The sequence below is a fragment of the Nannospalax galili genome, unplaced genomic scaffold, assembly GCF_000622305.1.
Source record: "Nannospalax galili isolate Female #2095 unplaced genomic scaffold, S.galili_v1.0 scaffold34, whole genome shotgun sequence".
Lineage (NCBI taxonomy): Eukaryota > Metazoa > Chordata > Mammalia > Rodentia > Spalacidae > Nannospalax > Nannospalax galili.
The window spans coordinates 831813-858805 of NW_008338996.1; the positions used below are offsets into that span (position 1 = coordinate 831813).

Genomic DNA, 26993 nt, shown 5'->3' on the forward strand with positions numbered 1-26993 from the left:
CCAGAAAACCTGGCAAGCCCTCTCACCAGGCTGGGACCTGGAAGTCAGGTAGTTAGGTCCCTCTCTCCCCACTCTGTGTAGCTCAAGGTGTGTTGTGTTAGTGGAGGGTGGGGTTGGAAGCAGGCCAAGGAAGGGGAGAAAAAGAGACTGCCTTTGGACCACTTGCCTCCTTAGTAACAGTACAGCTAACACTGAATGAAAACACCCCTAACTTAGTGTGGCACCCGGGGGAGATGGTGTGTGCGATGGGGTCTAAAGTTTGGAGGAATCATTGGAAACCCTTGTGGTTGGTAGCCTAGAGAACCCCCCACCCCAATTCCTGTCGATCGCAGGCCCTAGTTGAAGCTGCCTTCCTGGGAACACCGGTAACTGTCCTTTCCTGAAGACCAGTGTCCGCCTTGCCCGCGCCCCCCGCACCCCCCCCGCCCCCCGCGGTCCAAGATAGAAGCAGGAGACAGCAAAGTTTAAAGGGTCCTCACATGGCTCAGAGGTCCTGCAGGAAAGCAGAGAAGGGTAAATAAAACAAGACTGCGGCGCACTCCTTAGTCCTGCGCCCCATAGAGGTATCTTGGTCCCCAAATCCTCTCCTAACCCGGGTTCCTGGTGGTCTTAGGGCCGCCTCACCCTGAACTCAGCTTTTACCTCTATGCTCCGGCCTGGCCGCTGGGCGCTGCCATCCCAAAGGTGGTGGAGTCGGAGCAGCCCAGAGCCAGGGCTCGCCAAGTCGCCAAGTCTCCAGGTCTCAGACTGCAGGACAGCCGCAGGCAAATTTCCGTGGGGCCAGCTGGGCCGAGCGGAGCTGGCCCGGCAGGAGCGAGCTCCGGCCGGCTCCGCGCCTCCCCCGGCGCCGCGGCTCTCTGGCTCCCGGACTCCCGGGCCACTCCGCCAGTCCTGTCCTGCCAATCGCAGGCCCCGCCGCCGCAGCTCCGCCCGCCCCGCCGAGGCCAGAGAGGGGGCGGGAGGAGAGGGGCGGGGGCGCACCTGTTTGGTCAATCGACCCCGCATCTCCACCACCCGCCAGGCCGGACTGGGCAGGGCCGACCCCTGGGCTGCCAGCAATTGCCCCCGCCCAGGCTTGGCCGAGGTCCAGGCCCGGCCACAAGCCTCTCCTCTCTCTCTGCTCTGCCGGGTCCAGCGCGCCCCAGGATCTCAACCCGCGCGCCCCAGGAGTTCAAAGATAAAACCTCGGCTGTAACCCTGGGACACGGCTTCGCTTTCCTCACTCCCTGGACACCCATGACTCCCCCTCCTGCAAGCACTGCCCTGTATTGACCCGTTAAACTTTCCCCTGCGTCCTGCACGGCTCTCCAACTTCAGGTTTCAGGGAAGGCACCGCAGCACCCCAGAGTTTATATCAACCCCCGAGCACCCCAGCTCTCTCTGGCGGGCTTCTCGTGCATGCTTCAGCGGGTGCCCCAGCGTCTCTGACCGACGCAGCCAACATTAAGGAAAGTGTGTCGATGTCATCGTCCCATTTTCCGCGCTAGGAACACTGAGACCAGAAGAGGGTGAACACCTTTCGGATCTGGTGGCAGGTGAGTTGGCAGAATTCTCCTGGCTCCTGTCCCCGAACCCCGTGGTGGCGGGGAGGGGAGGATCGCGGGGATGGCACGCGGACATGTGGGCGCGCACCCGGCCTTACCTACCTCGGCTGCAGAGCGCGTCCCCGCGGAACGCGCCCGCGGGAGGTCCCGGCAGGGGCAGGGAGGCCCAGGCCAGGGCTCGGGAGGCCGCACGACCCGAGCCCATCTCGGCCCGCGTCCCCCGCGCCTCGGCCGTAGGGCCCTCCACGCTCCGCGGCACCTGTGGCGCCAGCGGCCTGGGCCTCGGGGGTCGGGTCCCAGCGCGCAGGGCTCCCACGGACTCCTCGCGCCGCCCGGGATCGGAGTCCCAGAGCGATGGCACCGGGTCCTGCGGGGCGCAGGTCGCCCCGGGCAGGGCGCTATTTTTAGCGGGAGCTGCTCTCCCAGTCGGACAGACAGAACCAGTTAATTCGGCCGCTGGGGAAGGGCCTGTCGGGGAGCTCCCCGGAAAGGCAGCCGTGGCTCCGCTGAAAGCTGATCCTTCACATTCCTGCCTCTCGAGGCGGGAGGGCGGGAGGACGCCAGTAATTCCAGGGGGAAGCCGGCGTCCTCTGAAGCTGCGCCCTGGGCCCAAGAGCACGCCCAGGACGGCCCTTGAAACTGACTCTGAAACCTGGCCGGATTTCGCTCACGCGCGCGCACCTCGAGCCTCAGATGATGACTTGTCCACCTACGTTCGGTCTCCCACTTCTTGCTGGGAAGGGCCCCTCAGAAATGAAGTCTGAGCCGCAGCAAGGGACAGAAGCTGGAACGCAGTCATCACAGAAGTTTCTTGCAGAAACAGGGGCAGTGGTGTGGCCTGGATGGACCAGGCAGCTTTGAAATCTGAAAGAACCCTAAATCCAACACTTCCAATTAGGTGGCAAATCACCTCACCGCTGGACCTGTCTCTTCTTGCAAAAGGGCGTTTTAGAGCCCCAAGTGAGTATTTGAGAGGCCTTTTTGAACTAAAGCATCACGTGAATGTTCATGCAAGGAAGACACAATGAATGAGACCCGGATCTGTGCTCAGGAAGCCTCTGGCTCTTTCCATTCAAGGGAGGAGCCTGAAGAGGAACAACTGAACACGTGGTGTTGAACCAAGGGTAAATAAATAGGGCAGAGGACTAGAATAGAGGCCACAAAAATAGACCCACATATGTATGGAAACTTAATATTTGACAGAGTGGCACTTGAGGTTAATGGAGAAAGGGTACACTCCTCTATAAATGGCACAGGAACAATTGGATGTCCATATTAGAAAAAATAGGAAATAAAATCCCTACCTCACACCATATATAAAAGATCAATTTCAGGCATACCAAAAATTTTAATGTAAAAATGATGGCTCATACCGGTAATCCCAGCACTTAGGGGGCCGAGGCTGGAAGACTGCAATGACTTTAAGGCTAGCCTGGGTTACATAGTTTTAAGTCAGAGGCCTGGCTAAACAATGAGATTCTGTCTCTAAACAAACAAGCAAGCAAGTGAACAAAGTCAGAAGAGGGAAGGATTTCTTGAGGAAGACCCACAAGACATCAAGAAAATGATGGATACATTTCATTAAAATGTAAAACCCCTGTTTATCAAAAAGAAAAAATGTGCAAGCAATATTGAAAACTACAAAGGCCTTCTACAAGTCAAAAGAAATGGCAGAGGTCTGGGAACGTGACTCAGTTGGTAGAGTGCTTGTCTAGCATGAATGAAGCCCTGGGTTTGATCCCCAACATCACATAAACTGGGTGTGGTGCTGAGCACCTGTAATCCCAGCACTTAGGAGGTAGAGGAAGAAGGATCAGAAGTTCAAGGCCATCCCCAGCTACAAAGAAAATTCAAGGCATGTATGAACAGGCAATTTGCAGAGGAAGAAACATGAATGACCAATAGATATACACACAAATAGCCTCACTAGTACCCAGGGAAGTGCAAAATCAAACCCCAGTAAAGTGCCATGTCACTCCTGTCAGATTGGTCCCCAAACAAAAGTGGGACAGGAGGGATATGGAGCATGGAGAACTGACATGCCGGAAGGGAAGATGGAAACACACATTCTGGAGAACAGTCTGGAAGGATTGAAAAATACTGATGCTGCACATACCCAGTTATCCAGGCTTCTCTTTGGGGACTTACCTAACAAATGTCCTGCTCATTTGCAGCCATGTTTATACCAGAGAATCTGTTGCAGCTTGTGTCCATCTCAGAAGAACATACGGACAAATCGTGGAGTGGTCGGAGATATTCTCTATTGCAAGTGAAAATGACTATCCAGGGTCTATGGATTTCCAAAGAAGGGGGTGGGGCAAGTTGCAAAAGATCAAACTGTCTGATATCAGTCAGATTCTTTAAACATGCAAAACAAAATACCCATCTACTACATGAACATGCACAGATATAAAAGCAGAAAGCATGCAGAGGCATGATGAATGCACCATTCTGCAAAGTGTTTACCCCTCTCCCTGGGAGTTGGGGTGTGTGTGACTGGGTGGTAGGAAAGAGCTTCCACCATTTTGGTAAGATGTTCTTTTTTTTTGGTCTTTTTGAGACAGGGTCTCCCTGTAGCCTCAGCTGTCCTGGAACTATGTGGACCAGGCTGGCCTCGAACTCACAGAGATCCGCCTGCCTCTGCCTCCCAAGTGCTGGGATTAAAGACGTGCGCCACCATACCAGGCTAAGATTTTATTTCTTAACTGGGTTGGTATGTGTCTAAGTGTCTGTCTTCTTGTGGGGGACAGCACTGGGGATTCAATCCAGGGCCTTATGCATGCTAGGCTATGGTTGAGCTACATCCCTAGCCCCCAAACTTTTTTTTTTTTTTTTTTTTTGGTCTTTTTGAAACAGGGTCTCCCTGTAGCCCCAGCTGGCCTGGAACTCACTATGTAGACCAGGTTGGCTTTGAACTCACAGAGATCCGCCTGCCTCTGCCTCCCAAGTGCTGGGACTATAGGTGTGCACCACCACACCCGGCTTACCCAAACCTTTCTTAAGACACAAAGGAGGCCTGATGGGAGTGCCCATAAAATCCAGTCCTGCTCCAAATTTCACTTTCCTTCCTTTAATGATACAGTCATCATGTCTAAGTGCTGGCACATGAGCATAGCCTGGCTTGTGGTGAAGTGTTCAATAACCCTAAAGAATGCTAATAGCTTCCTCTTTCCCTTTTCCCCATAGTCACAGCCGGCTGGACTCCTACCACCACCCCCACCACCTCAGTATCACCATGCAAGCAGGCGTCCAAGGCCCCCAGCTCTCTCAGGCTCTCAAGAGTTTGCACAGACCACATGTTCTCCCAGCACACTGCTCCTTCCTGTCTCTGCCTCAGTCTGCATGTTACAATCCTGCTGGTGCGTTCCAGCCATGGGAAGCCCGTGAAAGGGGGATCTACATGTACTTTTCCTGTAGTTCCCTGAGCACCTGTTCTTTACTGCCTTTATTTATCACGAGGTGGACTGTTGCACCTGATTTTAGGTTTGTCTCCTGATGCAGCCTGTGCACTCCTCCAGGTAACAAGTTCTTTCTTCTTTCTTTCCTTCTTTCTTTTTTTTTTTTTTCTTTTTCTTAAGATAAGGTCTTGCTATATAGCTCAGACTGACTTTGAACTTGTTATGTAGCCCAGGCTGGTTTTGAACTTGCAATCCTCCTGCCTTGGCCTCCCTCATGCAAAGATTGTGGGTGATCACCACCACACCCAACACATAGCAGAAGGCCCACCAGCTGCACAGGGCCTGATTTAGGATCATGGTTTGTTGAATGAATACTAGAGATGAGTGAAATTAAATACTCAGAAATTAAAAGGGGCCATGCCAAACTCTAAGAAGGAAAGCAGCCCTCCACCTGCCAAATGGACTGCTTGATCTTCATGGAATGTTCTTGAAGGGTCAGAGAGAGATGTGTTTATATCTAGGCTGAACCACTTGCCGGTTATATAACCCAACATGTCATTTTGTCCCTTAGACCTTCACTGTTGGGGTCTGCACAATCAGGATGTGACAAGGGTTGTCACATAGAAATATTAAGATGAATCTATGAGATCACAGAAGCCAAATGCCTGGCCCAGTTCTTGGGTCAGGTAGCAATTATGTGAATATTGACCAATAGGAAGATGTTTGTAGGGGAGGGTAGAAGAAGCCCAGTTGGGCTACTGTGGAAATAGAAGGCTGATTTAACAACAACAACATGGGTGTGTATCAGTTCTGAACAAAAAGTATGCACCTGGAGACTGTCCCAGGAGCTGGGAGATTCAGGAGCACCTAGCATCCGTCCTCCTGTTCCTCATCCCAGCTCACCCTTTCCCAGGTGCTGAGCTGCACAGCATGCCAGCCTTGTAGACCCTCCTCTCTGTCTCCCTGTAGCCACTCTGGGCCTCTGCAATCTGTTCTCACATGTATCCCAGGGATCTCAATCTGGGCCTGTCTTTCCCTTGCCAGCTTCCATCTGTAGGGGCAACAGAGCCTGTGGCACCTTCCCTAGGGACATGTCTGAAGTGATTTACCAAATGCATCGTCCGCACTGTATATGCAAAATCTACATATGTCTACTTATCAGGAGCTTCCATCGAGGCAACACACAGATTTGGAAATTTCTATGGTCCAGACTCTAGAAGATGAATAGGCTGGTGTTAAATGCCCTATGTGCAAACAAAAACCTAAAGGTGACGGGGCTGGATGGTCACTGGAAAAGAGCAGTCCTGTGTACTCCAAGGATTCTGATGAAAGATTTTCTGAGCTAATGAGCTGGTTCTCTTTATCCAGATCTCATCACACAATGTAATACCATCCTGATGACATGGACATTAGCAACTGATGGTCCTTTGTCTGATGCAAATGGCCGTGTAAGCACGAATCTCACCCAATTTATGATATGCCATCTTTTTTTTTGAGAGAGAGGGAGAGAGTCTCATGTAGCTCAGGCTGGTCTCAAACTTGCTATATGACTGAGTCAGATCCCCTGAAACTGGAGTCATGGGCGGTTGCTAGCTGCCATGTAGGTGCTAGGAACTGAACCCAGGTCCTCTGCAAAAGCAGCCAGTGCTCTTAACTGCTGAGCCATCTCTCCAGCCCCTCACTAGTTCCTCTTGAAAGGCTGGCAGAACACAGATCTAATCATACAACTCCCACCCCTGTCCAAAAGCTTGCATGGGCTTTGTGCTGTATTTGCATGGTTGATAAAAAAACTCCAAGGGAGGTCACCCGTTCTGAACAAAAGCACGCACCCAGAAGCCCAGGAGCTTGGAGGATCAGAGACCTCCGGCCTCACTCTGTCTTATTCCCCTCCCTCTTCACCATCACTCCAGGTCATTTTCAGGTCCTCAGATAAGCAACACTCTTTCCCAGTCTGGCTTTTGCACACCAACCTCCCCTCCAGAACACTCTTCTGCCCTCTCCTGTCCTGGCCTGGTTAGCTTCTCCCAGCTGTTGCTGAATGTCACTTCTTCAGAGCAGCCTTCGGGCTTTCCACACTAGACATCTGTACCTAGGGGTGTTCCTTCACTATACTGACTTCAGTTGGTTACTGTACTTTCACTGTGTGGTCACCAGATGAATGGGACATACTTCGGGGCTGGGGATTCCTGAACGTGGGGATCATTCCTGGTTTTGCTCACCATTGTATCACCTCCCACTCCCCAGCGTGAGGTTGAGAACATAGGTGCTCAATGAATGTTTGCTGAATGAATAAACGAATGAATGAATCCATGTCTCCCTAATGAATGAATGAGTCAGTCAATCCAGGTTTCCTTACACACCTCCACTGATGGACTCTATCATCATGAGACAGTTACCAGAAATTTTCCATTTCTTTCTGTGGATATGGACAAGCAAGTTTGAATGCTGTTACAGGTACCTGTGTGCTCTCTCATTTAATTCTCACAATGATCGCTAAAGAGGTTCTAGGACCATCTCTTTCCATTTGAGATATGAGGAGATTCTCAGAGAGTGTAAGTAAATTGCACAAGATCACATAGCACATAAATGGCCGAACCCATATTCAAACCCATGTCTGTTTGATCCTAAGTCTAAAGTTTTGTAACCACTGTACCACACCACCCTATTCCTGCATACTGTGTAACATAGCTGTATAAACCAGACCTCGCCACCTACCAGCCCCATTCCTTGATGGTGCAAGTGAAATTCAAAAGCATGCTGGAAATGTAGCTCAGTTGGCAAAGTACATGGCTTCCTAGCATACGCAAAGCCCTGGTTTCATCCCCAATACCACATAAACTGGATATGGTGGTGCCTGCCTTTAATCCTAGCACTTAGGAGATAGAGGCAGGAGAATAAGAAAGTCAAGGTCATCCTCAGCTACATGAGTTCAAAGCCAGCATGGGCTACATGATACCTTGTCTCCGTGTGTGTGTGTGTGTGTGTGTACATACATTAACTGAAGCATCCTGGGATGCACACCAAAGCCCACAGAACTCCTGGAACAAGGCTTGATGAGGGAGGGGAGGGGATGAAAGGAGAGAAAATAAAGTGGAAATGCTTCTGTCTAGATGATGTCTGGGAATTAAATACTGGTGTGAGCCACTGGGCATGGAGGAGGGATTGGTGGTACTGGTTTCCAGGGAGGGTCTGCTTGGAGGGGTGCAGCCCCGTGAGGGCCTAGTCAGGCCCCAGTGCTTTGATTCCACCTCTGCAGTTTCTCACACACCCACACCCACCTCTGTTTATGGATTCTCTAAGTCAATGGTATGGGGCCCCCTCTGGGTAGGCTCTGAACTGAGGACTGAGAACACAGGCCAACAGAAGAATTGAGCTGCCCCCATGAGCTAGGGGAAGAGGCATTCCTTGGTGCCATCAGAGTCCCTAGGGCACCTCTCTGTGTTCGTCTTGTGATCCATAAGTGAGACCTTAGCTGCTAAGCATCAGCTAGTAACTGTTAAGAGGGAAGTGGAGGCTGTGGAGCCCTGGTGCCAGGCTTGGGGTGGGAGGGTGGCATCCAAGGAGAGAGAAGACACCATCAGGCAAAGAGGAAATAGCCCACACGAAAGCATGCTGCTGCACCTTGCGTGCTAGGGAACTTCAGCCAAGTACTACTGGGCATGGGGGCGGGGGGAGCCATCAGCCAGGGGCAGGAAAATGAGGCAAGGCTGGACCCTCAAGGACCTGAAAGCTTTGGCTAGATGCTTGGGCTTTGGGGAGTCGACAAGAAGATCCTGGTCAGAGGAGATCTCTGTATCTGGAGGAGGAGGGTAGGGTTAAATGGAAAGACAAGAGTGTGAGGGTAGTCCAGGAAGGGAGCAGGAGATGAGGACAGACACACAGCTCAAGAGAGTTCTGCCAGAAGGATCAGAGGTGCTAGAGGTGGCAGCCCCTTGCAGGGGGGAGGGGGCACAGCTATATCCAGAAGCATAAAGGCCTAGACATCAGGACCACCCAAGCTCCAGACACCCTCCCACTCCAGCTCACCTAGGTATACAGTGACCAAGACCCCACTGAGAGAAGGGGGACTCAGCTTCCCCTCTGTTCTGCCCTGCCAAAGATGTGGAGCTCAACAGCCACCAGGGATCTCCTGAGCCTGAAAATCTCTCTGGAATCCATTCCCCCTGGGAAGCTCAACTGAGGACAGGGCAGACATCTAGCACTCCCTAAGTGATAGGGATCTAAGAAAGGGTGACTTTGCAAATGCCAGGGACAGAGGGGAGCAGTCCTCAGGGGAGCAGGCAAGGCCCCAGGAGTGCAGGGGCAGACTCCCCCTGACACAGAGACAGAAACTGGAGGCAATTAGAGGTAGAGATTGGGGCCTAGAAGTGGAGGGGGCGTGGCCATAACTTACTTTTCCTTTGCACCCAGAGGAAGTCAGGTTGGCTGCGCAAGGGAGGGGCAGATAGTAAAATAACATAAGAAAATAATTACCATAGTGCACAATGAATAGCCACACAGCATCAGGGAGGAGGGCAGGGTGTCCATGGGTGTCTAGGAGTTTGCCAGGCTGTATGCCCATAGGGAAAAGGACTCAGCTAACAGGTGATGTGAGGGGTTGAGGGTAGGTAGGATTACCAGATGACATATAAGATGCCTGGTTAAATAACTTTTAGATCAACAGTGAATATGTTTTAGTATGTCTTCTGCAATTTTTCAATATATGTATGCTAAAAATATTCTTTGCTGTTTATCTTATAAACTTATGTCCTCATCCTTACAAGCAGCCTCATAATTAGTAGTGCCCCACTTTTCAACCCAGGTAGTCCTCAAAACCATTCTACCCCTCCCTGGCTCAAACATGTGCAGTGGGTCTCCATTGCCTAAACCCTCGAGTGGTCCTTTGATGCTGCTGATTTTCTGACTCCCAGCCACTGTGACAAACCCCTCAGCAATCCTTGGACGCTCCCCTTAGGTCTCCTGCCTCTAGGTAGTTTCCTGTCACCTCTTCCTCTTCACACATTGCCTGCCTCCCCACATCCACTCTGAGGAAGCCTCCCAGGTCTGGACCCCTTTGGACCGGTGGAAGAAAGCATGGCCACTGACCAATAGCCATAGCACCTTCAACAAGCCCTTTCAGGTCTCTGAATCTTCATTTCTTTGTCTCAAAAGCAGACTGGGGATGATGCTCAGTTGATAAAACACTTGCCTAGTATGCATGAAGGCCTGGGTTTGATCCCCACTACCATATACACTGGTGGGTGCCTGTGTGTCAGCACTTGGGAAGTAGAGAGAAGAATTTGGAAATTCAAAGTCATCCTTGACTACATAGCTAGTTTGAAACCAGCCTGGGATCCCCGAGACCCGCCTCAAAAAAAAAACAAACAAACAAACAAACAAAACAATAAAGAGGCTGGAGAGATGACTCCGCAGTTAGGAGCACTGGCTGCTCTTGCAGAAGACCTGGGCTCAGTTCCTAGCACCCATAGTAATGCTAGTTCTAGGGGATCCAGTGCCCTTTTCTGGCCTCCGTGAGCATGGCACACATGTAGTACACTTACATACATGCATGCAAAAACATATATAGAATAAAATGGACATGACACTACCTCTCTTGTTGTGGTTAGACTGTCTAGAAAACAGAAACACCCTTGAATGTTGATCATTTCCCTGCCTGTAGCCAGAGCCTTGTCTGACATCCAGGGCTACACCTGCGTGCTTGAATTGACTGAAAAGTCCTGACCTTTAGCGTTTAACTTGCTTCTCAGAATAACCAGGCCCAACAATGGAATTTAGGTGAATTCAATTTTCTGGATTAAGAAGGTCTGAAAAGATAGATAATGTGGCCACTATAATTCTAATTATATAATTGGGTTTCTCCCCCAGTTGACAAAGGGTCCCCTTTGGAATCAGACACGGTACCTGGCCTCTGCTGCTGTAGGTAGCAATATCCACTGCACAAAGTTCTGTCTCTAGCCTTCCCAATCCCAGACCAAAAAGGTGATTTCAGAAACCATTAGCATAATTACCTGCCTGCAACGCGTAGAGAAGCGATTAGATGAGCCTGTGAGTTTTGCACAGTGATTTGTCTGGAGTAAGTCACCTGAAGTTCATCTGCCACTAGGATTCATGGCTGCCTTCTGTAATCTCAGCGAATTATTTGCTAATAGCAGAGGAACCTTGATCTAATTTAGTTTTAATGCCAGGAGGTGCCCTCCCAGAATTATCAGCTTTAGGGCAATTCCAATTTCCAGGTTTGTCACGCCTTCTAGAAAGAAGATTCGATTCAAGGCACCTGAAGTTCCTTCTTTATCACCCAAAGTCGTCTAGGGGTAAAATGGATTGTGCCCTCCACGTGTTTAAAGAAAATACAGAGGCCGAGTCACAGGGAGTCATGGTGGGTACTCGGCCAAGTGGAAACCCTGGGTCAAGTTCGATCTATCAGGCATGTCCTGGGAGAACCCTGATTTTCCCCCAATTCATTCATTGTCTCATTTATTCTTTTACTGTTTCTGGTAGTTGTTGTTATTTTTTCCAGCAAGCTAGTTCTTTGCTGTTATTTGGATAAAAATAGTGATAATTACAGATGTAGCCCTGATCTAGGTGCTTTACCACCAATGCATTGCTTCCGATGGAGAACTAGGCTGCTGCTACTGTGCCCATCTTCAGATGAGGACGCTGAGGCAGAGAGATCAAGAAACTGGCCTCGGATCACACCGTTAGTAAGTGCTTAGCTAGGATTTGAACCTTCCTCAAGTTCATAGGCAAGAAAGAATCCTGAACGCTCCAAAAAATGTCCAGACCCTTCTCTATGTTCTCCTTTACACCTCACAATAACTCAGAGGTGATGTTAGCCTCCTTTATTTTGAGGAAGAGACTGTCTCAGAGGGTATGGATTTGGCTAAGATCAATGAAGTGAGGAGGCAGGGAAGTCAAGACCTGAACAAAGACTCTGATTTTAAATGGACTGCTGCCTTGGCCAAAGTTGGAAACTTGTAAAGTGTGAGGTCAGCTCAAGCAGTGGCTGGGTACAAAGCCATCAACAAATGCCCAGGTGCCCAGCGCTGTTCTCTGCCTCCAGCCTCAGGGCAGTGCCTCCTCCCCATCCCCAGCTCTGTCCAGAAACCAAGTATCTTCTGTTATTCTACATTCTCAAACAAAACCTACTTTCAGATGTCCATTCATTTCTCCATTTCTGCTTCCGACAGAGGGTGGCCTGGTTCCACAGGAAGGGTCAGGAGGTGGATTGGCTCTGCCACTGTATTCCCTGGGGATTGGGGCCACACCCGTGCCTCACCAAGCCTTGTCTTCCCATCTCTACAATAAGAGGAGAAAGGCCAGCTCTTTTATTGTGTGTGGTTTTTTTTTTGGGGGGGGGGCAGGGAAGGTTGAGACAGGATCTTACCCTATAGCCCAGGATGGCCTGGAACTCACACAATTCTCCTCTGCCTCTCAAGTACTGGGATTATGGGTATGAGCTCTTCAAGACAAAAGACTACGGAACTTCCATTTAATTTTGTTGGGGCGAGGGGGGGGCTTGTTTGTTTTAAAGGTATTTACATATTTATTTATTTGTGTTAGTGTTCTGCCTGCATGTATGTAAATGTGCCATGTGCATACAAAGCCTGTAGAAGCCAGAAGAGGAGACTAGATACCCTGGAACTGGAGTTATGATGGGTGTTAGATACCATGTGGGTACTGGGAACCAAACCCGGGTCCTCTGCAAGAGCAGTCGGTGCTCTTAACCACTGAGCCATCTCTCCAACCCCTCACAATGTAGCAGGGGATAACTTTGAACTCATGATCACTGGCCTCTACCTCTCAAGTCCTGGGCTTATAGGCATGGGCCACCACATCCAGCTCAAAACCTCCATTTCAAATGAAAACCATCGAACAGCAGAAGTGAGATGATCTGGTGAGAGCTGTGTTCATGAAAGGGGTCTCTCTAGCTCATAGCCCTGTGTCTCCTTGGACACAGAGTCTATTGGTTCCTGGAGTTCTTACAGCCAGGAACCTGGGTCCACCAAAGACCAGTGATGCCTGAAGTGATGGGTGGGCTGAAATGTGCCCAGTTGGGCCCCACCCCACTACCAAACACCTCTCTTATCTAAGAGCTAAATCCTGGAGGGGCCTTCAGCAAGGCCAGCTGGGCCCATGTTACAGCCTCTAGGGTACGAGCTGTCTGGCAGTATCTGTCTCCAGGCTGTGTGTTGGGGGCCAGTCCACCATCCTTGGTGGTCAGAAGGGCAATATCTCCTCATTTGCCTGTGTTCTTTCTGTTGTCTTCTCCCTTCCTTAAACCAGGTTTTGTTTTGGTTTGGTTTTTAGTTTGGGGGTTTTTGTTTTGTTTTCTTTTGTTTTTTATCTTTTTGAGAGAGCGTCTCCCTGTAGCTCCAGCTGCCTGGAACTCATTATGTTGACCAGGCTGGCCTTGAACTCACAGAGATCTCCCTGCCTCTGCCTCCTGAGTGCTGGGATTAAAGGCGTGTGCCACTACGCCCGGCTTTAAACCAGGGTTTTTATCCTGTCCTCTTCACCTTCCTTCCCTCTTACCTTCTTCCCCCAGCCAGCGACCCTACTCACCACTTCCTCCTGCAGACCTAAGGCTATAGGACAATGAAACAAACAGAATGCCTTAGAGCAGAGCCCCTTCCCCGAGACAGCCGCATCCTGAAGTGATTGACACCATCCATACCCCAGGCACTGTTACTGGGCTAAGCAGACTTCCTGGAACATAGGGACGCCAAAGGGCACCAACAGTCCACCAATATGTAAGAACTGGCGGGTTGGGGCACTGCAGGTGAGGAGGAAGCAGGTGTTTCAAGCCCAGAAACACTGGAGGCCTAGTGTGTCCATGTTTGAGGTGCTGTCAGCCACTTGGTCTGCCTGAAGCCTGACCTGGCCTTAGTGACCCTTGAAGATGGGGAAGTTAGCTACCTGGGGTTGCCAAGGACCTTTAGGGGTCTCTCAAGATATGATGATGAAGCCTGAGGGTGGCCTGGGAGTGGCCAAGGGTGCTCTTAAGCAGGGGAGGTAAGAGGCCAGGCCTGGGTTTGTAGCTCATCTGACCATACACAATATGGGGGCTTGGATAATTCCATTTCACCTCCCAGTCCTGCTCACACACACAGTCCAGGCAGCCCAGTTCCCTCTGAAACATAGCACATGGACGGAGGGCAAGGGCTTTGGGCTGCCTGCCATCCACCCAACACTTTAGTATGTGGCCTCTGATCTCTCACCCCTGAGCTTGGAGCAGGAGTTCAACATTTTGCCTCCACTAGGTAGAGCTGTAGTTTGAAGACAGGCTCAGGCAAGGGGTGGCTCTTATTGCCTCCCAGTCCTCATCTCTCTCCCACTGCTCACAGCCCCTTCCCTAGCCCTGAAGTCTTTCTTGGCCCTGGCTAAAGGTCCTCTCTTGAAACACAAGCTCTTTTGTTCATGGGGCAGCTTGGCCCTCAGCCCTGGTTCAAATTTAATGAGCCCAGGGTCAACTGAAGGATGAGGTGGTACCATTGTGGGCAGAAACAGGGACTCAGGCCATTCCTGGCAACAGCTTTGGACCCTGTTCCTCCACTCAAACCCCTTTCCTCAGTCCTGCCTTCTCCAGGAGAGTGACAGTGACTCTTTTTTTGGTTTTCCCTAGTCTATGCTGGAATTCAGGATCCTCCTACCCCTGCCCTGCAGCCTCCTGAGTGTTGGAATGCCAGTCGGCACCACCACACCCAGCAACAACGCTTCTTAACTAGGGAAAGTTTTGCCCCATTCTAATCCATCCCACTAGGCCATGTCTGGGGACATCCTTGTCCCAGCTGATATCTAGATTGTTGAGGCTTACAAATCACAGGATGATACTACCAGCTTCAACAGTTATCAGTTCCTGCACACAAGTTGAAGGTTGAAGGCCCCTGCTCCAGGATGAAACCCCTCCCCACCAGGGCTTCCTCTAGTATCTCCAACTGTTGGGCCCAAGTTCCCTCTAACTACCCAGGTGGACCTCACCTCTGTCAGGTGGGGCTTAGTCCTATCTATGGAGGCTCCAAACATTGTTTAATACTATCCTGTGTGTTGCACTGATCAAAAGGGGTCCAAAAAGGGTCCTTAAAAGCTTGCAAAGTACTTTTCATCACATTGAACCATTCAGCCATTCATTATTCATTCAGCAAACATTCAGGGGAAAGTGTGCAGTCATAGAGTTGAGGCTCCAAGGTATGTGCAGTAGGAAAAGACCATGAGGCATGACAGGACTGCCCTAGGGATCCGAGCAGAACAAGTGAGGGAGACAGAGGCGGGTAGAGGCGTTAGACCACATAGTGTAGAGGTCCTCTAGTCTGGGACAGGAGAGGGAGCCCCAGTGGAGGCTGACAGAGGAGTGGGCAGGGGAGGGTATGATGAAGGGCTCCGAGATGAGAAGTCATTCTCTGACTTGGGTACCTAGGTGGCTTGGCTTGGAGACGAAAAGCCTGGAGGAAAGACTGAGGAGGAGAGAAAGGTAGGGGAGGTGATATCTAGACACCAACAACCAGAAGCCCCAATAGTGACACCCCAGGAAGCCTGTGCTCCTCTGTTGGACAGTTCCCAGGTTCTCATGAGAACCAACACTTCCCGCCAGCCACTCACCTGCCACACAGGTATTGGCTGGGCTGCCATACCATTTCATAAAGCGGGAAAACAAGACTCAGGCAAGTCGACTACCTTACTTTCCCAGTACCACATACCTGGGGAGTGGCAGAAAGGTGATGCAAACTCCCAGGGTTCCAGGGACCTGTCTTGCCCAGGCCCACAGGGAATCTCAATCCAAAGAACCCAGGAGAGGGTCCTGGGGTTGATAATCTGGGCTCTGGGAATGGTATTGTTCAGAGCTGTTTGGGGTCAGAACTGGTACTGAGGACCCTGTGGGCTATGGAGAAGCAGAGACCAGAGCAGGGAGACTGGACTGGGCTGCACAGGTGAAGTAGCAGAAGGAACTGGGAGATATTTCCAGGGTGATGGAGGAGGTGAAAAGGGGAACCTGAGCAGAGGGCACAAAACGCAGTTGTCAGGACTGGCTTCCACCAAGAATGGGGAGTGAGAACTGGAGCACACCCCTCTGTGCTTCCATTACTGCGCATAGTAGGCCTTCAACAAAGTGTATGTGTGATCTGCATGCCACTGAGGGAGACAGAGAAGCAGATATATAACAAGAAAGTAAGAGCTAGATAGTGACAGGGAGCGGTCTCTAGGTGTCTGTGCCCTGCAGAGTCAGAAGGCAGTCTGCAAGGAGAACCTAAGCAGGTGACAGCTCCCCTCCTCCCCACTTCTGTAGAGCTAGCAGAAGGATGCACCCAGAATGGGGGTTTCTCAGCATGGAGACTGCGGGAGCCTCTCCCAGCCAGCTTCAGGCAGAGAGCTCATGCAATGCCCCCTACCCCAAGGACAATCCTCACTAGGAGGGAAGGAATACCTCTACCTCTCCCCCAGGAGGAGGGTGCCAACCTAAAGAGCCCACAGAGGGACCCTGAGTGGTCCTGACCCCGGCCACCTGGGCTTCAAGACCCAAAGGCTGCTCCCTCTGCAGACCCTCTCTCTCCCCACCTTCCCAGCTTCCTCCTAGAGCCTCAGGCTCCCAGGTCCCCTCCCTCCACTGTCAGCTCCAATGACTGCACTTTCCACTCTGCTCAGCATTCCATCCATAGCAAATCGAAGCATGAACACGCTCACTGGGAGAGTCCTGGGTAGAGATGGAGTGCTCTGGGAACACCCTAAACTTTTCAGCAGCAACAATGTCTTGACCTGACTCTTTTGGACACAGACCTAGTCCATAAGGACAGGGGTAAGTGGCGGGACCCCCAATACTCCTTCATATGCTCACATATGAGCTTCTTTAGCCCAGAGACCCTCTCACAGGGATGCCATTCCCCTATCACAGGCCCTTCTTTCCACAGGCTTGATCGGCTGTCTACATACAGAGGTGCTGGGAGAATGTAGGTCACAGGCAGGAAGCCTGGGCTGTGGTGATCCAGCTGCCCCGCAGAGGCATCTGATAGGATGAATATCTACCTCCCTCCACCCCATCTGCCCTGTTCTCCTGGGTCAGTGTGACCCAGGCCACCCTGCTACCCAGGGGAGGGGAGGGCTCCTTGTCATGGCCTCTTTGTGTGAGTGTCCCTCTACTGGGCAGTGTGGCATCTCTGAAAGATGGAAAGATATGACACCTGCCTTGAGGTTATTTGGAGGCATAGCCCATTGATATCTCAGGATGAGAGATGAGTCATCAGCATGGGGTTGGTCAGGGCTGGCTTCCTAGGGGAGGGGACTATACCCTGGCTGACACATGAGACTCTCATTCCTCTATCCTGGATTCATCATGTTTGAAGGACCATCACCGACTCCCCGACAAAAGTCACCCCATGGCCCTGCAGGCACTGATAGCCCAGACATCATCACCCTTCCCATCTAGAGTCTGCCCTGCCATCTGTGTCCCCTTTCTCTCAGGGTGAACCCCACATCCCCTCCCACACAGACCAGAGGGTGGGGTCCTCCCAGTTCTTTTCTTGCCCCACATCCTCAGTCTCCAAGTACTTAGTCTGACTGGTCAGATAGCTCACGACCCAGAGATGGCACCAGGAAGAATGGCAGCCGGACTCATCAGCTTCAAGGGGCTAGGAGGAAGCCCAAGACACCCAGACAGCATGGTCAGGAATGCTTCCTGCAGGAGGCAGCCTACACAGAGCCTTAGCATAAGTGAGACAAGCCAGGGACAAGGTGAGTAGGAAGAGCTGACATGGGAGACCACCAACGGCAAAGGTGAAGAGGGCATGTGGAGCAAACATTAACTGTGGCGGTGGGAACAGAGAAGAAGACTGTGTGGCATGAAGGCCAGACTCAAGTGCCATCCAAGAGTGAGACCATGGCCCACCTTGAGGCCTATCAGTGATTTTAGACTTTATCCTACCACCATGGGGGACCAGCTGCACACAGAGAATGAGATGGGGGAATGGGGCAGGGTGTGAGGCAGCTGCCTGGGTGTCCAAGGCTGAAATGAGGTAGAGTTAGAAGATGGATAAGCAGGGTGGCTCTCTGGACCATTCAGGAGGCTGGGCCTTCAGTGGGCCTGCTTTCTCCTCCTTCTCTGGCCTCTGTCTTCCCATCACACAACAGGGTACCAAACAGGAAGACTGTGGTAGATCTTTCCCATGGGCTTTGACATACCTTAGGATATTTCCTGCTTGCTCCAGACACCCTGGGCTTCCAAAGGTGACTTCCTGGGAGGAATCTTAGAGATTAGAGCAAGGCTTTGGCTGTGGAAGACCTGGAGCGGGATAGTAACCCACAGCATACCCAGAGAGCAGAAGCAACAGGGCTGGGTGGTGGGAGTCCAGAATGGCTAGCTAGTGAGAGGAAACCTTCTGGGAAAAGCCTGCCCATGTTCTTGGATCGCAAAGAACAGAAGCAGTGGTCCTGACTTTGGTGGGAGTCAGAGCCCATCCTTTGCAGAGCAGGATTTGGGTGAGTGACTCAGTTTCTTTCCCTATAAAATGTGCCAGGATGTACATCAGTGTGGGAGGGCTTAGGGGAACTGGGCCAGGCTCTGGACTGGTTAGCAAAGGTCTGTCACTTTGTACCAGGCCCTGTGAAGAGGCAGCCACTAGATTGGAGCACCTAAGAAGAAACAATTTATGCTACTTAGTGCTCACAAAAGGAGAGGTCCTGCCAGGTGACCACTGCCATCTGACCCAGCCGCAATCTATGTGGAAGCCAAGGCTCAGAGCTCACACACAGTAACAGCAGAAGTGATGGGTGGAAGGGAAGGAGGGAGCCTTTGACTAAATGTGGCATGTCTTTGCCTTGAGCACAGTGGAGTCCCTGAATGTTCCCTCTCTCCCTTGGTCTCCCACCCAGAATGCCTTTCTCAGGGGGACACCAGCTCCTTTCCTCTGTACTGAGCTTTACCATAGTCCTGCCCAGGTCAGTTCTGGGCACAGCACCCTCCTTCCTTCCCCAGTCCCCAGCTTTGCTGCCCAGCAGGCTTCCTAGGCCTGGGTACATCAGTTCTTTACCAACTATTCTTTCTGATGTAGTCTCAGAGGGCAGTGGGTGCAGGGAGTTGGGGAGGTGGCATCACTTGACCCCCTGCTTTGCTGGGAAATTCAGAGACCCGAGTGAGGCTGCCTGAGGCTTTCCAGGCAGTGGAAGGGGGGATGAATCAGAGGCCAGGAGATCCAGGGTTGGGGGCAGCTAAAAGCAGGGGAGAACAGGCATCTGTATTCGTTTCATTTCCTGTTGCTTTGATAAAATACCCTGACAAAAACAATTTGGAGGATTAAAGGGTTAATTTTAGCTCACAATCCCAGGCTGTAGTCCATCAGGAAGTCAATGTGACAGGAACTTGAAGGATTTAGTCTGATCCTCACATCCACAGATAGAGAGTGCATGCATGCTTGTGCTCAGCGAGTCTGTACAGCCCAGGATCCAAACCCAGGGAATGGTGTCGTCCTCTGTCCCCTTTTAGGCTGGGCTTTCCTACCTTCATTAACATGGTCAAGACATGCCTCACAGACATGCCACAGGCCAACTTGATTTAGACAATCCTTCATTAAAACTCTCCTCCCTGGTGATTCTACAAGTATCAAGTTGATGATTAAAACTGTCCTTACAGTACCTGGGAGTCCTGGGTTTGAGTCACAAGTGTCCATCCTAGCTATGCTGTCGGGGGCCCTTCAGAGCCTGACAACCTCATCTGAGTGCAGGGGAAGAATCAAGGGCTCCATCCATGAGTGTTTGGCACATAGCCTGGTGCATAGCAAGTGCTCAGTTAAAGGGACCTAGCTCAGTATGGCCTACCTCACTAGTAAAGGGCATCAGGGGAGAGGATCGACAGGTGGCCTCCACCAGCCTGCTCTGGGACAGAGCCCTAGAGCAAGATGGAGGGACCTGGGGTCAACAAAATGGCTAAGTGGATAACAGCACTTGCAGCACAAGCCTGGCAACCTGAGTTCAATTCCTGGGACCCACATAAAGACAGAAGGAGAAACTGGACTCTACAAAAGTTTTCCTTTGACCTCTACATGTGCGCTATGCCATGTATGCCCACATACATCTCTCTCTCTCTCTCTCTCACACACACACACACACACACACACACACATAAAATTTAAAAAGTAAAGATGGACGGGTTTGGTTGTATGGTCCCTTCCCTACCTCAGGTAGACCAGGCTAGTGGTGTTGCTTCACCACAGATGGGGAAACCGAGGTTTGAGGAGTCCCAGGTCTTTGCCCAGAGCCCGTTGAGTTCACCAAGTTTCAGAATGAGGAGCAAGTCTGAGACACAGGACAGGTCTGGTCCGATCCTCCATACCTGGGCTCACAGATGCAATCGTGGAGAAAAGCCTGGAAGGCTCTGCTTCCAAGACAAAGGTGTATAACTCTTACTTTGACCAGCACTAGCTATGTGGTTTTGGACAAGTCCCTCAGCCTCTCTGAGCATCAGTTTCTTCATCTCCAGCATGAGAATGATAAAAGCTCATGGGGTTGATGAAGGGGGAAGAGCTGATGAATGGGACTTGCATGGCTGGTCACAGCACCATGGCCTTTAAGATTAGATTTGTTCCTCCCCAGTTTAGGCAAACACCTGGATGGCATCTATGGCCTCCCTTGCTCAAGGGAAGGGCCAGGGCCTCATGACATCAGGCCCCTGACTGCTTCAAGCCCAAAATAGCCCTCTCTTTAGCCGTATCCCATCACAGCTGCGCCTGCCTTTTGCTGTCCCCTGCTGAGTTGACACAGGTCTTGCTGTGTCACGTGTCACGTAGTCATGCTCAGTCTTGAACTGGCTCAGCAAACATTCCCAGGGAGGAGAGATTTTCTACAGCGAATGGAAGGGCTTGCAAATGGCAGCTCCAGCCAGGCGATGGCTCTGAGAGAGTGCCACAGGACATCCCAGACTTTGCGGCCCAGCAGCCTGCATTGGTCCACTGCACTCACTTTGTGCTCTGGGCCAGTCACTCAACTCCTCTGAGCCTTGGTTTCCTCATCTGGAAAATAGGCTAACAGAAGCAGGTTGCTGGGAGGGTTCAAGTGTACCATGTACAGAGGACTCTGGAGCCTGACATGGAGCAGGTACTCCTATCATACTACTGTTAGCCCAGCATGGTGGTGCAGGCCTGCAATCCCAGTTACTCGGGGAGATGAGACAGGAGGATTGCAAGTTCAAGTCCTGCCTGAGCTACTGAATGAGTTCAAGGCTTATGTAGGCAACTTATGGAGACCCTGTTTCAAAATAAAAAGCAGAAAGAGGGCTGAGGGTGTAGCTCAGGAATAGAGAACTTGTCTAGCATGTTGGAGGCCCTGGGTTTAAGCCCCAGCACTGGGAAGGAGCAGTTGTGCTTGCTACACCTTCAGTACTCAGAAGACAGCAAAAGTTCCCCACTGTGCCTCCCAGTGTGCCTGGGCAGATGCAATTGCTGGTAATCAGAGGAACAGGGTTCTGAGCCTTTAAGCTCTATTCTACCTCAGGAGTTCCAAAGCAACCAGTCCTTCCCTATGCATTCACCCAGTGAGCCCCACTGTGCCCATGAGTCACAGCCCCCAGGAGGGGTCCAGCTGTGCCCATGTCCACCTCTCCTTGGAGAGGCAGGAGGCAGCAGTCAGGTAAATCAGCTCTGTGCATTTGACTGCTGAGGAAACTGAGACGGAGCCTATAGGACAGGCTCCAGTCTGCCCAGCCACCCCAGGGAGCTGGGGTGAGGTTCTGGCCCAAGGAAGGAAGAGATGCCAAGTGCTGATTTGGGTGTAGACTCTTAGATGGTTAGAACTGGAACACTCCAGGCATGGAGACCAGCAGTACTCATAAGTGACAGCTACCCACACAGAAGCCCAGAGAAGGGGAAGAGGCCTGGGGTCAATGTGACAAGTTATCAGGGTCCAGCTCGTACCTTTCATTCACTTACTCACTCATTCGTTCATGTATCTGATGACGTGGGGGCATATTCTCAGGCCCAAGTACTGCTTGTCCATGCTTGCCAGGAGGTAGTTCAAGCAAGACAGGCTCTGCCCTCAACACCTTACAGCTTCAGATAGGAATTAGGTTAGTGACCAGAGCCCTGAATGGGCACTGAAAGCTGAGAGGAATGTATGGTGGGAGAGATGACAGGAGTCGTAAGAATCCCAGAGAGAGGCAGCAGGGAGGGGGTCTCGGTAAGGATCTCTCCTCACCATTAGCCCACCACCAACCTCCTTTTGTCCCCTTGTTTGACACTCATAAAGCATACCAGGACTTGCTTTCTAGAGGATAGACCTTGGCTGACCCTTACTCTCCTTTACAGAGGGGAAACTGAGATTCACACAAACAGGGCTCCACAGGGAGACAGAGCACAGCCTTTTAAGCGCTCTTCATCCTCTGGTCTTCCCGACTCTGATGGGATGTGACATCTAGTCTTCAGTCGGCTCCTCCCCCAGCCCTCCTTGGCCCTCCTTGGCCTTGACCTCTGAGGCTCTGCTGCTCCCTGTTTGCATATCAGTGGCAGTGACTGTGCCCACCACTGTCCAGTGGCCAAGCTCCTGAACACCTGTGAATGGAATCAGTTCAAGATCTCCACCAAGCAGGAGGGAGTCTGACTCAGCTTGAAGCAAGCAAGAAAGAGGTCCCAGAGCCCTACCAGGCTTGGGCACATCCAGCTTTATCCTCATCAGGTCCCTGATTCCCTCAAGGAACAAAGCTTGCTGATCTCTGACCAACAGCATCACTCTAATTGCAATGATCAGAGAACCCTCCAAAGTACCACTGGGCCCAAGGCCTTTGCACCTGCTGTTCCATCTGCCTAGATTGCCTTTCCTTGCCTCATTGCCTGAGCGCACTACATTCGTTCAAGCCCTTGCTCATTCAACAGTATTTTTGCATAACCACTAATGCCAGTCAGAGCACTGTGCTCTGGGGATTCTGAGAGCTTAGAGATTAGAGAGGGATGTACAGTGTACCGCATACGCACACAGCCTGCAAACAAGAACAGATTGGGCAAGGGACACTAAAACAGTGGAGTCTAATTCAACAGACCGGGGGAACATGGAGTAGAGAAGAGGGCTTCTTGGAAGAGGTGACTTTTCAGCGGACAGGGGGACAAGAAACAGGGGTTAACTCATGAAGAGGGAGGGGAAGAATGCCCCAGACAGGAAACTACAAGTGCAAAGGCCCTGGGGTGAGAGCTAGTGTAAGGTATTATGAAGAGGGTCAGATCAGTGTGGCTAGAGCATAGGGAGGGAGGCACAGTGAGATGACACAAGTGAACCTGGAAGGTATGGCCATGTGGGCAGCAGGGAAAGAGAGAGAGAGATCCAGAAAAAGAGACACAGAGAGAAATGCTGGGAAGCCTCAGTATGGCTGACCCAGAGGCCAGGTGAAGACAGCGCTTCAAGAAGCGGGCCATACTTGACTGCTTGGTCCCCGGAGCCTGGCTCAAAACTTGAGAGTATTGATTGAATGAACAAGGGCCTAGAAGGAGGGTGACACTTCCTTTCTTGCCCTGACCCAGGTTGGGCTTCAGCTTTAGACCTCTGAGTCTCACTGGATGAGAGGCCCAGGCTAGAGAGGTCAGACCCCGCTCAGGTGCACTGGAACCACTCCCAGAGGGTACAAGGGCCTTCCCCTCTCCTTTCTGGTCTTTCCCAGGGCATCTTCTGTCTCTTCGCCTCTTTCCCCAGATCTCAGACACCTCACTGAACAAACAGCATCTGGGAGATCAGCAGACTAAGACAAGGGGCTGATTGTGAACCACTGGGGTGGAGGATGCCTCAGTTTCTAGCCTCACCCTGCCCAGAGGCTGTGGCTAGTAAACCCAAAGGACAGAGAGTCAGGCTGCAGGCTCCTGAGACATCCCTGGATGAAGAGGAGATCCCAGGGACTGGGGTCTTTGCTTGGCTACATTGATTCCTGCCCCCTGAAATTCTGCAGGTCCATCTGGGTCTGTGCACTCCGCAAGCAGCAGAAAGAAGCACGAGGGTACCCATACAAGCCACACCCAACCCATGCTGGGCTTGAGGTAGACAGTGCTGGTGGCAGCAAGCCTCTCCCACAGCAGGGACTGTCTGTCCCCAGGCTCCCCAACAGGAACACACAGCTCCAAATGGCTTTAGAGACATCAGATTGTGGGTGACTTCCCATTCCAGGTCAAGAACTCTTCCAGAACAGGAGCTGTATTCCTCATCCCTCCCACCCCCCTCCCCACCCCATTCTCTAAGGACCAACTGTTTCTTGGAATTGAGCATACCTTCCTGCACTCCTGCCTAGAGACAGAGTGCAGTATCTGTAAGTCACTCAGAGCGCAGTGTCCTGTCACCTGACTGTTTAGAGATGGCAGATCAGCCGCTAGGCCAGGACTAGCTGGCTGCCCTGGGGGCTGCAGCTTGGAGCAAGGCAAAACCCTCTCTCCCTGGACAAAGCTGGGCTGCTGCAGAAGGAAGAGAATTTGGCCTTGACTCTGGGCCAGGAGGCCAGGCCTGGCTGGAGCGTGGGAGTCTGGTGGGAGAAAAGCTGGCTTTCCTTAGTAGAGTCTGTGGTCCCCAAAGGGGGACCCAAGCCATTAGCAGAAGATCATCCCTCTACCACCCACCTCTGCGGCTAAAGGATCTGTCTCCCCAGCAAGCCCCTCAACTTGCTGCCCCTGTGCCCAGCCTGGCTCCCTCAACCACACTCCTGCCCTCCTTCTTCCCTCTGTTGCTGGGAGACAGCTACCGTGTGCCAGGCATTCTAGCCAAATGGGCAACAGCCTGGCCAGCTGAGAAGCCAGTGAACTTGGGTACCTGCATCCCTGGGGCCCCAAGCCTGCTGAAACCTCCCTTGAGGAAATATTCTGTGACTCCCAGATCCCTGACCCCACTCTGCCTGGGTTCTAACCCCAGCAACTTTTCCCCAGCATTCTGCCTCGGGTTTCCAGTGGGCTGGGGAGGAGGTGGGGCAGGGCAACTCCCAAGCATAGCAGCCTGGGGGGCCCTGTGTACCAGGGAGGGGAGCTGAGAGCTTTCAGCTCAGCCCTGGCCTTTAATTACAAGGTACATTTGGTTGCCTGTTCTCCGCTTCTCTGCAGATCTTGTTAATTGAATTCGCCACAGCAGCAGGAAGGCCTGGGGGACTACTTGATGAGGCAGAGGAGCAGGGGGCTAGAAACTTCCTTCATTCCTTCCTGGCCAGAGCAAAGCACAAGCAGTCAAGAAACTCTCTCCCATTCCCGAACAGTGCCAATGCGGCGTCTAAGGGGAAGCCTTTGGCCCCTTGACCCATGACCCAGACAGCACCCATCTCCCTGTCTGTCTCCCCTGCTTCAACTCTGGTTCCCAAAGCAAAGAAAAAGTCTGCCAGAGCAGTGGGCTGAAATCCTCAACTCTGCCACTTAGCCACTTAGCTGGCTCGGCTCACCTACCGTAGGAGTCGCCTGGGTCCAGGAGGGAGTCGGGCTCCATGGTGTGTGGGCCCCCGGGCCGCGGCCCCACCTGATTTATGAACCGAGGCCGTCTCCATGAGCGCCCGGGCTTCTCCTTCTGTATTCCATCTGGCGGCTTCTCCAACTAGATGACTGGGTATTCCTGCAAGCAGGCCCCTTTCCAGCCCTCGCCTTCATACAGTACATTTAAAGTAGCAGTAACCTCTTTTTCCTCCCCCCGCAGCCTGGCTGGAAACATTAGAAGGGACCGAGGCGGAGAGATGTCTAAAATAGGAAGACGCTGGGGACGGCTGGCCTGGCTGCCCGCGATGCTGGCTGCGGGGATCTGGCCGGGTTGTGCAGATGGAAAAGCTAAGAGGTAAGGCAGACACGGTGCTTAACATCTGGAAGCCGGCTCTGGGGCCCCGGGGGGGCCTGTGGGAACGGGAGGGGAAGGTGACCTACCCTGGGAAGGGATGGGGGTCTGCTGTTCACCACCCAGCGCCCCAAACCCCAGGGGCTTCTCCTCGGCCTTGCTGGAACCTCCCACTCAAATCTGTTCTCAGACATTTCCTGCAGTGTGGGATGCAGAAATTGACTCATCCATCCATTCAGTTAGTCACTAAATATTTTTTTGAGCATCCAGTCCTAACCAGACACTGTGTGGTGCTGGGTCTGCAGTAGGAGCAAGGTGCAGTGTCTGACCCACTGCAGGGGCAATGGGTCCCCAGGTACACTGGTCACTGAAGGGCAGTGTGCCTAGGCTCAGAGCCTCAGAAGCACAGAGAAAGGAGCTCGGCTGGGGTGAGAGAGGTGGGCTGGGGAAAGTACCCTGGAGAAAAGAGAACCTCACCTAAGATCTAAAGATACATAGGAATTAGTCAGGTAAAGGAGTAATTGCCTGTATATGGGGCATTCAGTGTCCATTAGATTAGTCCGGGTTATTAGAATGAGTGGATGAGGCTGAGAGAGGTTAGAGAGGGAGGCCAGAGAGGGTCAGGTGGGACCTGTGGTTGATGACAGGATTCCAGTTGCTCTTGGAAAGGCCTCTCTGTCCACTGTGTGGGTGATGGGGCAGGGCTGAACTGGGTGTCTGTGGCCTCAGCAAGAACAGCTGTGGTCACCAGCAGATGTGGATGAGTTGTTAAGTACCCACCAGCCATGTCACTAGAGGATTTACCCACATCGTCTCCTGTGAGCCTCCCAAGGATCACTTCTGGTAGAAACCCATTTTACAGCCAAGGACAATACAGCTTAAAGAGGCAAGTGACATGTCCAGGCCACAGTTTGTGAGTGACCTCCCAAGCAAGTCCACACCTAAAGAGGTCACAGCTTGGTGCTGGGAAGCAGGAGGAAAAGATGCTGTCATTCACTCTGTATAGCCCTGGTACCCAAGCTCACTCAATACAGGCAAGTACCATGGGCTCCTAATGAGGAAGAGCTTCATCTGAGCCCAGTAGGAACAGTCTGAGCAGTAGGGTTTGAATGGGCTGAATAGGGGAAGGAAGGAAGAATGCAGAGGCAGGAGCAGAGGCCTGGGCCCATAGGGGAATGCATGGTGGGGAGCAGAACACCAAGTGGCTGGAGAAGGTTGAGGTGATGAAAGCTTGGGGCTAGACGTGGGAACACTAGCCGGCTAACCGGGGCGTGGCCTTGCTCCAGGGGTCACATGCAGCTACAGGCAT

At 52.0% G+C, this 26993-nt stretch overlaps 1 protein-coding gene across 2 annotated transcripts in view; it reads right to left on the reverse strand.

The window, feature by feature from the left end:
• The window catches only part of Dab2ip (DAB2 interacting protein), a 189780-nt gene extending 164227 nt beyond the window's left edge, over positions 1-25553 (reverse strand). Inside the window, exon 1 of one of the 2 annotated variants that reach the window (XM_017798250.2) lies at positions 25309-25553. In XM_017798250.2, coding sequence (XP_017653739.1) covers positions 25309-25348 — 40 coding nt within the window. In that variant the 5' untranslated portion in view covers positions 25349-25553. Of the gene's footprint in view, positions 1-642; positions 841-25308 lie in introns of those variants that run through there. The other variant, XM_017798257.2, reaches the window with a different exon arrangement.
• Positions 25554-26993: the final 1440 nt, after the last annotated feature.